This window comes from Dipteris shenzhenensis, chromosome 22 (genome assembly GCF_047967505.1).
Source record: "Dipteris shenzhenensis isolate YYH24624 ecotype China chromosome 22, Dip_SZ_1.0, whole genome shotgun sequence".
In the NCBI taxonomy this organism is placed as follows: Eukaryota; Viridiplantae; Streptophyta; class Polypodiopsida; order Gleicheniales; family Dipteridaceae; genus Dipteris; species Dipteris shenzhenensis.
In genome coordinates this window covers 4357941-4372506 of record NC_141617.1, presented here as the reverse complement: position 1 = coordinate 4372506, position 14566 = coordinate 4357941, and the positions used below count along the sequence as shown (strand labels likewise).

Here is a 14566-nt window from a genome sequence, read left to right as displayed (position 1 = left end):
AGAATAAAGTGCAGACGTGCATGATTGGCTGAAGGCATAAAAGGGTCGACTGTGAGGTTATGTACAAAAGGGATTAAAGTCGGGGGACCCAAGACGTAATCAATGACGCTCGTACCACCACCCGCAAAGGGAAAACATGTGGCTGTGGATGAATGCGGCCACTGTCGAAGTCCATTATAAATGACCATGCCGTGCGATGAGAGAAGCTCCAATAGGCGATGTCCCTGATTTGTCACCTCTACCCCTCTATCTGAAGATAAGCGTGGAAAACTCTCACCTAGGGCAGCTGGAACTAAGACTGGATCCTCAGCAAAGTCCAAAATCTCTGCCTGTCTGTCTGATGTCTCTGCCTGTCTGTCTGATGTCCTCGCGTTGAAGTCTCCTAAAAGGATGACCTCTCCGCGGCGTGAGTACTCCAATACATCGGCTGACAAATCCTCAAAAGGTGACTGTCCTGGTCCATCTGAGGCATAACGAGACTGTCTCGGGGGAAAGTAGCATACTGCAATAAACAAGTCTCTCAGGGGGGGTCTCCTGATCCGTACCCAAAGATATCTGGCCCGATGGTCTCTCCTCATGACTGAGTATCGATCTGAGATGCTCTCTATAAAGAATTGCCACACCGCCAGATCCTCTGACTCCTCCTGATCGTCTAGTCTACTGTCGAAAGACAGACTCCCAGGCATACCCTGTCACTTGCGGCAAGCCTCTCTCTGGGCTCTCATGGGTCTCTGTAAAGAAGACAATGTCCTGATCAAAAAAGGCCTCTCGTAAGTTGCTAGGCTGAGCTGTGAGGGAACCATTACAGTTCCAAACTGCGAAACTCAAGCTATCTGGTAGGCTATGTGTCCCATAGGCCTCGTGTCGTCAACTGTGGGCTCCAGCCGGTCTAGATCGCATAGCTCCTATCAAAAGTCTGCCCTCTCTGATCACGGCCCACTTGCCCTCACGACGGGCAACATCCCTCTGTGCAATGAGACGTCTATGCTCCTCCCACTGAAGAGCTGTAAGGTCCTCATCCATGTGAATCTGTGGATGGTCCCTCAATCTGGATCTCCTTCGTAATACTGCGAGACGGGCCTCAGCATCTCTGAATCTGATGATAAGTGGCTGGTGCCGTGCTGGATCCCGGCCCACTCGATATGCAGCTACTATGCCATGATCCTGAACTCCGAGTGTCCTAGATATGAAATCTGTCGCCTGATCCATGGCTGATCTCGTATCTGATCGCTCAACTCTGCGGATGCGGATGTTGAGGGCCTTCTGAGCTCGCCGCTGACTCTCGGCAATAGTCTCAGAGACTGTGGTCTGCTGGGCCTGTGGGGCTCTACGCACAACGTCCACCCACTCTGAGGTCTTCTGTACCTCTGTCTGCAGTGTGGCCAACCTCTCCTCAACTGCTGCACTAGCTGGAGGAGCTACATGCAGCTGCTGGAGGCGATCATCGCATGCCACAACATGCTCCTGATGCGTGCCTCCAGCTGCACTATGCACTCAGCATGTGTCCGTAACTGGATATCCCGATCAATATCTCTGGTATGAAGCTGGCGAATATGGGAGTCCTGATCAGATCTATGACTCTCAACTGTCGATAGCTGATCAGTCAGTGTGTGTATCTGTGCTGTGAGAGACTGAATCGCAGCGCCCTGAAGTCTGCAAGTCTCCATGCACTGCATAACTAAATCTCTCAAGCGCAGATTATCTGCCAGGACTGCTTCCGCTGTGGAGGGTGAAGGGGAGAGGGGGTACAAGGATGAGGGGGTAAGAGGGTAAGAAGGCGAGTAAAGGAGGGGTGCAGAAAATGGAGGTCCTGAAGAGAGAGAGAAAGAAAGAAAGAAAGAAAGTGTATTATTGTCCACTAAAGGCCAAAATGGGCCCATGGGACATCAAGAACTCTGCGTACAAGATAGCACAAAATCAACGTGCCACAAAGAAGAGGCATCGTCGAATATCATCTAAGTGCTACGCAATACAATGCAAGTGAAAGTACATAATGTCAAATCCGAGCCTAAATACAAAGTAAGCTAGATGCAAGGAAACCGCCCCTGGGTGCAAAATGGGGGGATGAGTACAATATGTCAATGCAAAGATACAAGTCCATGTATCACGGAGTCTGAGAACCAAAATAATACTGGAAATCCTGTCCATCGACTCTGCCTCCTGCTATGAGAGTACAAATCTGAGCAAAAGTGAGGTGAGCGGCTGGTAGGGCGAGATCTCCATGAGTAAGTCTCCTCCGAGAGAGAGAGAGAGAGAGAGAGAGAGAGAGAGAGAGAATATATGGATGTACATATGACATGATCCGGCAGCACCGCAGGATGATCTTACACAGAGGCCGTACCCGTCGCTTTATTTCTAGACGACGGAGGATGATGGCAGATTTTCGGACGAGATTGCTCCATGGAGACTTGGCACCGCCAGCAGCCCATTTGACACTTGCCTAGATCTTCACACTCATGGCAGGAGGCATGGTCGATGGCCATGACTTCCATCATTTCTTTGGATCACAGACCCCTTAGGGAAGACGATGTTCCTCATATTTCATATTTTACATTTTGTATCTAGGCATTTTTGGTACTCTATTTCATTTCATTTTGTATCTAGGATTTTTGTAGCCATTTTTGGCATCTTAGCGGTATTACGATGAGGCCACCTAGTTGGCGCATCGTTGATGATGTATTTTCCTTTCGGATGATTTTGTGTCCCATAGGCCATGTATGGCCTTCCGTGGACCTTTAATAAAATTTCTTCTTTCTTTCTTTCTCTCTCTCTCTCTCTATATATATATATATATATATATATAGAGAGAGAGAGAGAGAGAGAGTGAAAGAGATGTATTTACATCTTCTAGAGGTCTTGTGGGCCTATGAGGCAAAGTACAATCACAAAAAGTAGCCCAGACAAGCCACTGTGGGCTGAAGCAAAGGGCTCGCTAAGGCCCTTTGCAAAGTACTACGCGCTAAGCTAGAACTGTTGGAAGGTATGTGGTCCTAACCCCCCGCATGGTGGCACCTTGGTAATTTGTGAATATGAGAGCGGTATTGAGGCCCCCTTGATGCACAGGTGACACGTGGATATAAAGGGAGAAATCCCATATACAATGGGATCATGAAGGGACCTTGGTATATATTGAGAAAGCGAATAGACCCTCCTTCAGTCCCACCGGCCTTTTACTAGGAGCTGAAGGAGGCTATGTGTGGCTAGGAGGCGAGGGCATGGGACCCCCTTGTACTTGGCGTAACCTATGGCAGACTGTCATGTGGCAGTGGTGGGCAGATTTTCCTACATTGATATTAGAACAGGGCAGCCTGCAGATTGTGGTGTGAACACGTGGCATCTACGTGGAACAAGTTCTTGATTGTGGGGACTGACACTGACTGTGGTAACTGCTGATGGAACTAGATAGGAGGCATGCTAGGCTAGGCTAGATAGCAAACATAATGAAATGGAAATGGAAAGCAAATGCTAGAAAGAAATGAACAACCAAAGGAAAGTACTTACATAACCAAAGAGGCTTGAGACTTGATTGATTTGACAAGTAAAAGTACAATACCTTTATAGGATATACACACACACATTTACTACCAAATGTATATGGGATAAGTCCCAATATGACACGTGGCACTCTTAGACACCTAGTACTATAAAACTCACACTAGGACTCACTAGAACATACCAAAATTGACTCAACTTGACTCCATTTCCTAGCACCCCCCATGGAGAAAAGGTGGGTGACTACTAGAATGGAACCAAGAACATGACAATGACGGTCATCGAACTGTGCAATGACGGTCTAGAATTAGACGTGGCTCCCATGCTAACTCAAAGGCAAGTGAGCATGGCTCAAAGGCTAGTGAGCATGGTATAGACTCAGAGGCTCAACTATCATGGCTCAGAGGCGCATCATGCATGGATGTATGACCAACTTATAGGTCTAGGAGACTGATGCACCAACATCCTGGAACTCACATGCCAGGCCTAATAAATAGACCTATCAAATCCAATACATGGCTCCCACAGTACATCCCCCTCCTGGCTCCATGGACTAATAAGGGACATGGAGCCACACACCATAGAAAACCCATACATCATTTTAGGAGGACTATCCAAGACAGAGAACCTTTATTGATACAACACACATGATTTATTGCATTCATTTTTGGGAAACATCCCTAGGGCAAAGTACCTAAATACAACATGCTTTGAAAATAAATGGATCATCTCCATCGTCTTCTGGAGGGAGAGAGAGAGAGCAGTGAGAGCATGAACTTATGTCGGAGGGTCGTCATCTTCATCATCACTAGTGGCGGCTGCAACCCAACTGGCATGGTCCTTAGTTTGCTGTTTGGCAAGCTTTTGGTAGCATCTGTCTTCCGTATGACCAAGCTTGTTACAAAAGGTGCACTTGAGAGGATTGAATGGCTTTGTCTTTCCATGTGCTGGTGGAGGCAAGAGCCTCCGTATTATTTGAAGAAGAGATCGGAGATTCTTTGTTCCAGCGATCTTTTTCGAGAAGAAGAGTCACCATATCATCAAAGGTAGTTGTGGCAAGCCTAGGTATTTCAAGAGTGTGCTCAAAACAAGTGACTCCTTCCATACTCTTCATGAGGACAACCATTTTGTCCTCGTCGTCCGGGGAACACTTTAGGCTGGAAAGTTGTTGAACAAGAGATTGCATTTTTACTAAACGTGCACTCAAGGTATCATTATCCTCCATTTTCAACTTGTAAAATTGCAACTTCAAGAAAACCTTGGAGTTTGTGATTTTGTTACCAAAAAGATTCTTAATACGCGTCCATATCACCTTGGCCGTTGATTTGAAGTCGATGTGATGAATCAAAGTATCATCGATGCAAAGTCCGATAATAGCAATAGCTTTTGAAATGTGTTGCTTCCATGTCTTGAGTTGTTCAGGATCCATTGTGGAAGCATCATCCTCAATAACATCCCATACATTTTCTTTCATGAGGAGCAGCTGCACCTTAGTTTGCCAAGTAGGGAATCCTTCCCCCTTGAACTTCTCCACGAGCAATGAGGTTGAAGAGAGAGAACTCATTGTGTACCTCGAGAAATGGCAACTTCAGTCATCAGTTATACGAGGAATGTACCAGGCTGTTTCAGTACCTTACGAGCAGGAAAATGAATGAATTCTGAAGCATAATTAACAGTGTTGGAATATGAAGTGAAAGTGAGTCTAAAATGAGTGTTCTAGGTAGTCTAGGTGTGGTTTTATAGTCTAGTGAGTCCTAGATATGCCACGTGTCATATTGGGAGATATCCCATAGACATTATGACTTTCTAGAGTCTAGTGGCACACTATATAGTGTTGTACTTGTCTATTGTCTATCACATCAGTCAACATCAAGCTCTTTGGTATCATGTGAATACTTGTCTATTGCTTTCATTTTCTTTCCATTTCATTTCCATTATGCTTGTTATCATTCCTTTCCATTCCTAGTGTTAGCTTGCTTCTCTCCCTACCACTATGATCTTTCATGTGGTATCAATGCCATGTTCCTAGCCATGCTCTCTCTTTTCCTTTCCCTTCCAAGAGGTTGAGGTGAGGGAGGCCAATGATGCTACTCTACCTCATCCTCCTTGGAAGGCTGCTCTCTCCTCTCCTTCCTTGAGCACTTCCTCTTCTACCCAAGCCTCACCATGTTCTTTCCTCGCCATCAACTACCCCATCCTCTCCTTCCTTGAGCACTCTCTCTTCTACCCAAGCCTCACCATGTTCTTTCCTCGCCATCAACTACCCCGTCTTCAGCTACTACAACTCGGTACAAACAGGCCGTACAGCCCTCTGTAAGCAAGCCGTACAGTCTGTACGGACTATACGGACTGTTTTCGTGCGGTCTCGCCTGCCTGTACAGTTTCGAAATGCATGCCAACTCTAGCTGCTCCTGCCCTCGATTGAAGCGCCACTAGCCTCTGCCCTTGCCATGTTGCCTTGGGACTGCCACCAATTGTAGCTGCTCCAATCTCAATTGCAGCACCACATTTGCTCGTTCTGGGTGACATTCTCTTGGAGTTGTTGCCCGCAACCATGGAGTCTTCCAAATCAACTACCATTTCGTTCAAGAAGTTTAATGGTAAGGATTTCCCTACATGGCAAACAAAGATGCGTCTTGTACTTATGAAAGATGGAGTGTGGAATGTTGTGCGTGGCGAGGAGAAAAAGCCACAATCAGATGAAAAGAAAATTGCACATTGGGAGAAATGACAAAGGTCTTTCTCTCATTGGTTTGGGGTTGGGTTATGACATTATTCATCATTTTGATTTTGATTCCACTACTCACGACTTATGTGCTAAGTTTGAAGAATTGTTCGGCAACAAAATCATCAATTCAAAGGTATTCCTCAGACAAGAATTCTTCAAGCTGCAAATGAAGCATGAAGACTCTCTTCTTGCTCACTTGAATCATATGGAATCCCTTGTTACTCAGCTTGCTGCTCTGAAGGCCCCTGTAGGGGAAGATGATCAATCCTCTCGAGCATTGAGGAAAATTCTAAGTACCGGGAGATCATACCAGCATTGCGTGTGACACAAATGGGTTATCATGATATGGTTGCTATGCTTATTGATCATGACAAATGGTATGCAGACACTCCGGACCTCCACTGTACTGTACTCCAAGGGCAAAGACAAAGGCAAATTCAAGCCTTTCAAATGCAATCACTGTGGGAAGCTTGGTCACACCAAGGATCACTGCTTCCTGAAGCTTGCCAAGCAACAACACAAGGATCATGTCAACTTGGTTGGGGCTGCAACAAGTGAAGACGAAGAAGAAGATGATACTTCGACACCGACTCATGCTCTTACTGCCGACATCATCAGAGATCTCTCTTTCTATTTAGAGGTCTATATACCTGATGATCGAGACTTTTGTTTCTAATCTATTATTCCTACAACTTGATGTATTTTGGGGTCCTCTGTCCTCGGTAGTCTCCCTAAAATTATATGTATTAATTGTTTGGTTTTTATTGAGTCTAAAGGTCCTCTGCCTTGGACAGTCCTCCTAAAAGATGTATTGGTTTTCCTATTTTGGTGTGTGGCTTCCTAACATGTCCTGTTATGAAGCCAAGGGGGGATGTACTATGGGAGCCATATGTATTGGTTTTGATAGGTCTCGTTATCAGGCCTGGCCGAGTTCCAGGATGTTGGTGTATTCTTAGACCTATGAGCTGGTTATGTAGCCATGCGATAACGTGAGCCTCTGAGCATGTTGAGTCTCAAGCCATGAGAGTGCTTGGATCAACCTTTGAACATGCTTAGACTTTAGCCTCTGAGGGTGCACAGTTTAATGACTGTCATTGTCATGTTCTATTCTTGGTTCCATTCCAGTAGTTTCTCACCTTGCCTTCATGGGGGGGTGTTGGAACATGAAGCGGAAGTGAATCTAAAATTAGTGTTCTAGGTAGTCTAGGTGTGGTTTTAGTGATCCTAACCCCCCTCATGGTGGCACCTTGGTAATTTGTGAATATTAGAGGGGTATTGAGGCCCCCTTGATGCACAGGTGACACGTGGATATAAAGGGAAAAATCCCATATACAATGGGATCATGAAGGGATCTTGGTATATATTGAGAAGGATAATAGATCCTCTTTCAGTCCCGCCGGCCTTTTGTTGGGGGCTGAAGGAGGCTATGCGTGGCTAGGAGGCGATGGCATGGGACCCCCTCGTACTCGGCGCAACCTATGACAGATTGCCATGTGGCAGTGGTGGACAGATTTTCCTACAAAAACAAAGGCAACAAAAGTCTAGTACTTGACCTCAAGATGATCGAAATACATAGCCTGATGCAAGAGTGGCTTTCCTATGAGATGCAAAGATATTTTGTATCTCTGTCTGCCAGGTCGTGTCTCTTAGCAGTGGGAGACGTGGTCTCCTTGATCTCTGTGTCCAGCGGGCCATGTCGATAGTGACCCCTTTGGTTAGATGATCTCCCCTTAGTATATTTGCAATGGGCTGGACCTCCATCGTGCATGCCCTGGTCTGTCTCTGCATCTCTAGTTGTGTCTCTCCACATTGTTGTCTCACCCCGCTTGCCCACTCAGCCCTCGTATCATCTATCTCCTCCTCAACTCTGCTATGTCCAAGGGCGAACTGAAAAGTGTAAAAATATGTAACCTATCGCTGGCCTCTTGCAAGGGCCATTGTCTCCTCCTCCTGAGGAGAGACCATCGGGCCAGATATCTTTGGGTACGGATCAGGAGACCCCCCCTGAGAGACTTGTTTATTGCAGTATGCTACTTTCCCCCGAGACAGTCTCGGTATGCCTCAGATGGACCAGGACAGTCACCTTTTGAGGATTTGTCAGCCGATGTATTGGAGTACTCACGCCGCGGAGAGGTCATCCTTTTAGGAGACTTCAACGCGAGGACATCAGACAGACAGGCAGAGATTTTGGACTTTGCTGAGGATCCAGTCTTAGTTCCAGCTACCCCAGATGAGAGTTTTCCACGCTTATCTTCAGATAGAGGGGTAGAGGTGACAGATCAGGGACATCGCCTATTGGAGCTTCTCTCATCGCACGGCATGGTCATTTATAATGGACTTCGACAATGGCCGCATTCATCCACAGCCACATGTTTTCCCTTCGCGGGTGGTGGTACGAGCGTCATTGATTACGTCTTGGGTCCCCCGACTTTAATCCCTTTTGTACATAACCTCACAGTCGACCCTTTCATGCCTTCAGCCGATCATGCACGTCTGCACTTTATTCTTACCCAGATTCCTCATGCCCCCCCTTCTAGACATCATGAGCGTCAGCCATACTATGAGGTTCATTTTGACCACCAGGTTGATGATATTTATAGCCAGCACCTGAGTGGTCTTCTCCGTCCGCACCTTCTCGATGCCCTACCCTCCACACAGGATCGGTGGGACCTTGTACATACCTCCATCATCTCGGCAGCCCACAAGTCCTTCCCCGTCACTTGCCACACATCCAGTCCTCCACCAGTCGGTCTTGTGCCTTGTAATGGATGGTATGATGAGGAGTGTAAAGAACTCCGCAGGAAGCTTCGCCTTGAGACACAAGAGAAGTCTCCCCTCCTCATTGAGACCAAGAAGAGTTACAAGCGTTTGGTGCGACGCAAAAAGTGCCAATTTCTAGCCCGGAATGAGGAGGAGCTGAGAAGTTTACTTTTCAGCTGTGATTCCAAGGAATTCTGGAAGAAATTCCTTCGCTTGAAATCTCAAACTCCTCTTACAGACCCGCAGGTTTGGCTTGCCTATACTTCCACTTTATATGATATTCCAGACCAGCCACAGATCGACTTATCCCATGTGCCTAGACCCACCTCCTCTGCCTTATTCTCATCCAATAGTGTCCGAGCAGCAGCTCATCGTTTGAAGACTGGGAGAGCTAAGGACCATGATGGATTGCAAGCGGAGTATGTAATCCATGGGATTGATGCCTTAGCTACAGTCCTCTCCCGTCTTTTTAACGAGTCCATTTGTACAGGTCTTCCACCTAGTTGGCTAGAAAATACCATAGTACCCATACACAAGTCGGGATCCTTTGGAGGCGTCGAACTACAGGACCATTATGATTGGCCATGTCATGGCCAAGATTTATGCGACCATTCTAGAAGGACATATAAATGACCACGCCGAGGCGACAGGCATGAGAGCTAGAGGGCAGGCAGGATTTCGTGCAGAGCACTCGACTCTAGATCATATCTTCACACTCAGGGCTTTGATTGAGGAGGCGAAGTCACGTAAGCAACGGCTCTATTGTTGCTTCGTGGACTTCAGAAAGGCATTTGACACTGTGCCGCGTTTCAGACTCTTCCAGCAACTTCGTGACTGGGATTCAATGGGGAGATTCAATGGGCGATCATGGCCTTGTATGAGAGAGTCACAGGTAGAGTCAGGACACGGGCGGGGCTGTCGGGGGAAGTACGCAGTACGATAGGGGTGAAGCAGGGGTGTCCTTTGTCTCCGACACTCTTTGGTCTCTATATCGATGACTCTATGTACATACAGACGATGGGTGGTACAGGTTCTTTACTGGCAGGATCCACGATACCGATTCTCCTCTATGCAGATGACGTGGTTCTTATTTCTTCCTCCCAGCAGGGTTTACAGGCACATCTCCATGCACTCCACAGCTTTTGTCAGGACAGAGGGTTGTCTGTAAACCTTGGGAAGACCAAAGTCATGGTCTTCAACACGTCATACCAGGTTTATAGGAGAGGCGAGTTCTCTTTCACATTTGATGGGCAGGAGGTGGAGCTAGTTAGGGAGTATACATATTTGGGTGCCACATTTAGAGGTCCAGTCTTCACCATGACGCATGCAGCACGAGATAGGATCAGTAGAGGGTATGCCACCTTGGCTCTTTTCGAGAGGCAGTGTGCACAGTCACATTTTCAGCATCCCGACACGAAGTCCTTACTTTTCGATACGCTGGTGAGACCTGCAGTCATGTATGCTAGCCCCTTTTGGGCAGGAGATCTCAGGGTTGCAGATTGGAGACGAGTAGAGAGGTTACAGATCATCATGTTCTCCAGATTGATCAGAGCAAAGCCCACGGTACCGCATCAGATTACGTTCGCAGAGTTCGGAGCTACACCCCTAGCGCTAGATGCAGCATTTCAGTCAGTTACATACTTGCATAGGATCAGGGCGCTCGGAGACTCAGCAGCAGGCAGAGCACGATTACCGTGGCTAGCACTGACATCCTCGCAGATGTTAGCGGAGAGAGGTCATACTTTTTGTTGGTACCACACACTCTCCACATGGCTCACCTCGCTGGGCTTGGATATGGATAGGCTGCCACCATTTCGATACAGCATAGATGCCCCTCGCCTCCCTCTCACTCGACATGAGCTCAGCCAGGTTATCAGGGCAGATTTGTTGCAGCTACACACGTTTCGCACTTGGGTTCATCCCACGGAGCTTCCTACGAAGATGGCCACATATCGTGACCATTTTCTCAGGATTTCAGAGGATGGCTTCATCATATCCCCAGGATATATCGGCGTTCATATGTCGCACTCACTCAGGATTGCCTTGGGCTAGCTCAGGGTATCTTCCCACAGATTAGACGTTGAGGCCGGCAGGACGCATCGTACAGCTACCGGACATAGACCCAGGCGAGAGACTAGGATATGCCCTTGTTGCACTATGGGGGAGGTGGAGACTGAGGAGCACTTTGTTTGCAGATGCCCTTTATATTATGAGATCCGTGGCAAATTTCACTGTTTATTTGGGCACGGATTTGGACCTCTCTCTCGGATTATGGAGTATGAGGATCAGTATTGCTTAGCGTTGTTCATCAGGGAGATCACCAGATATAGAGAGAGATTCCTCAGAGAGCACCGTCGCATCCCTGCCAGAGACCTGGTTATTCATGAGGAGCAGGACGAGGCGCAGGACCATGAGCACAGAGATAGCCCATCTTGCCAGAGAGCACCGATGGTTCCACCCCGAGGATGTACATATGACATGATCCGGCAGCACCGTAGGATGATCTTACACAGAGGCCGTACCCGTCGCTTTATTTCTAGACGACGGAGGATGATGGCAGATTTTCGGAGGAGATTGCTCCATGGAGACTTGGCACCGCCAGCAGCCCATTTGACACTTGCCCAGATCTTCACACTCATGGCAGGAGGCATGGTCGATGGCCATGACTTCCATCATTTCTTTGGATCACAGACCCCTTAGGGAAGACGATGTTCCTCATATTTCATATTTTACATTTTGTATCTAGGCATTTTGGTACTCTATTTCATTTCATCTTGTATCTAGGATTTTTGTAGCCATTTTTGGCATCTTAGCGGTATTACGATGAGGCCACCTATTTGGCGCATCGTTGATGATGTATTTTCCTTTCGGATGATTTTGTGTCCCATAGGCCATGTATGGCCTTCCGTGGACCTTTAATAAAATTTCTTTCTTTCTTTCTTTCTTTCTGTAGGGATGAAACTCTGTGTCTAATAGCTCTCTCCTGAGAGATGACAGCTTGTCGCCTATGGTCTGATACAAAGTGGAAGTGACCACTAATGACCTATCCAATGAGATTGTCATCAAAGCTGATCTAAACCTCTCCAAGTTCTGAATTGTGCCCTATGGGAAAGCTCTTGCCTCATCTGCAAAGTCCAAATCAAATGCAATGGAAGACATAAGCCTCTTTATTTGGTCTCATGATGCACATTGGAAGTGTCATGTTCCCTCTAGTATCTATAAGATTTACATCAAATAAACTAGAAGACATGAGCTTCTTCATCTAGTCTCTGATGCACAAAGGGAGTGTCCTGTGCCTTTGCTAGAAAGAGACCAATGTATGGGTTGAGGGACAACCTTCTGAATGAAATATGTCTCTTCTCCTTTTATGGATCCAATGTTGCTCTTTTAAAATGCACAATTGGTCAGCACATCCTATAAGACGAGCTGAATCATTCTTGTGGTGGATAACTTTGTGTGGCACGGTCCTTGTGTCCACAAGCCCCTACAAAATTCAAGGTCAAATCATGTCAAATGAGCAAATAAAAGTGTTGAAAAAGGCAATGGTCCTGTTGCTGTTGGGAACTTTCCCAAAAGCCAAGCAGTAAGATACTCTCGGTCTCCTGACTTGTGAATGGCTCACCAGCCTATCACACATATCATTCTGACTAGCTCCATTATGTGTTCCCACAAGCTCCTGGATACGTCTCTTATCTATGAGGTAGGATGTACTTTGTAGTCTTATGTCTCCCTTCACCCTTTTTTTTTTGCTCGATGCCAACCTGTTCTTTGCCACCCCACCCAACGTTGGCTTGGGAGCCTCGTTCTCAGTTTTGAAATGGTCCGCTTTTCTTGTCCATTTTACCCTCATCCACATTTTGGCCCCTAACCAACCTCCCAATCATGTCCACCTGCCTTGCTGGTCCCATATTCAATCTCTGAATCCCGTACATCCCCTCCCATTCTCCTGTCCTCACCCCCTAAATTTCTTTGCATGCCTCAATAATTCGGCTGTATAGGAGGGTTACTCTTTTCGTGTCAAGACTTCTCTCCCATCTGCTTCTAATTGTGGAAAAAGGGAGGGAAAGATTCATGATGTGTGATCTTGCTAATGTGCTCCCTTCTCGAATGTGAATACATCCAAGCATCATTGATTAAAATATCTACTGAAGGGAGACATAGGGATAAAGATTTCTTGAAAGAGGTGGAACCTTTTTCTAATTTCATAGTAAGCCAGGATTAAGCCAGGATCTAAAGGTCCAACGATCCTACATTTTGACCTCATGAATTTCCTATATGGGGTGCAACCTTTGCTCCCTTGGAATTCCTGTCTCAATCTACAGTTGACTTAATGAGACCCCGAGCTTGTCAACAAAAATTTCGAAGGCAAGGGACATCTAGATTTGTATATCTGGATGAACCCATCCTTTGTGATCTACAAGAAGTTGTATTTGTAAACGTGACTCTTTCACATCGATAAATGTTTTTGCCTTAACGCCCCCCCCTCCCCCCCCCCCCTCCCTCTCTTTCTTTTCACTTCCTTGCATTCTGATTTCTTCTTCTGGTGTTTGTTGGGGGTCTTTGCAAACCATCGGTGCTATGTAATGCTATCCAAAAACCCTTGGGATCTAGTTAGAAACCTTAGAAACTGTTATTTGCTGATTATGGGTTCTCTTTCTGGTTAATGTTTTCATGGCTCCCGTATATCTAGTTGAGCTCACTGTTCTTCTAAAAGTACTTTCCGAGAGTTGTTTGTTAGCTGCTGCTTGTCATGAGAATTGCAAAATCCAAAACTTGTACATCTAGAACTTATTTATTTATCGCAAACGTTTTGTGTGACCAAGGGGAAGGTACATATAGCCTTCACTGCATGAGAACTAAAAGCTCACTTTTTTTGGGGGGGTGAGCACATTACAGCAATAGATGAAGATCTAGACAATGATACTGATGGAGAAGGAGACAACGATACAAGATTAAGTGAACCGATGTATTTTCAGACTCCGAATCAGGTTTGCATAATTTTTTATAATATTTGCCTTCTCTTTCATTGGCACATAGGGCACTTGAACATGTTATTGTTGGAATATGTGGTTGCAAATTTGTGATTTTGAATAGCATGACCAGTTCATGAAATATAAAGATTACCAAAAAATATTCGATGCTTTCAAAAGGATGGAATCAGGTGCAGCTCATGCCCCCATTGTATTTCGTGCATAACAAACAGCAAACATCACATTTGAAAAAATCTAGAAGGGAAACATGCAGAAATATTGAAATTGTTGTCTAGTGGGAGGACAGACCAAAGATGAATGTCAAATGACACTTGAAATAATGATATGGCCATGCCACTCCACGTGGTGAGCACTGAGATATGATAATGCAAAAAGTAAGGCAGCTGACTTAATCTGAGTGGTAGCAAGAAATAATGACCCATGACTAGAAAGTTTAACTATTGAGGAGAGGTCTCTTGAATGTTTTATGTGTCTGTGATAGCTGCAAAACTTATCAATGCTTTTATGTTGAGTGGATTGGAAAGTTTATTGCTTACCTAGAGGAGATAAGTTGGGAGGTTTGTGTAGAAAATTTCATGGATTGTTCATAAACCTG

The 14566-nt window shown here is 46.0% G+C and overlaps 1 protein-coding gene across 4 annotated transcripts in view; it reads left to right on the top strand.

The window, feature by feature from the left end:
* LOC147887637 (cilia- and flagella-associated protein 100-like) overlaps positions 1-14566 on the top strand; it is a 251901-nt gene that overhangs the window by 142047 nt on the left and 95288 nt on the right. For all 4 annotated transcript variants that reach the window (XM_087393883.1, XM_087393882.1, XM_087393881.1 and 1 more), the window contains one exon: positions 13877-13968. In XM_087393883.1, coding sequence (XP_087250009.1) covers positions 13877-13968 — 92 coding nt within the window. The remainder of the gene's footprint in view (positions 1-13876; positions 13969-14566) is intronic.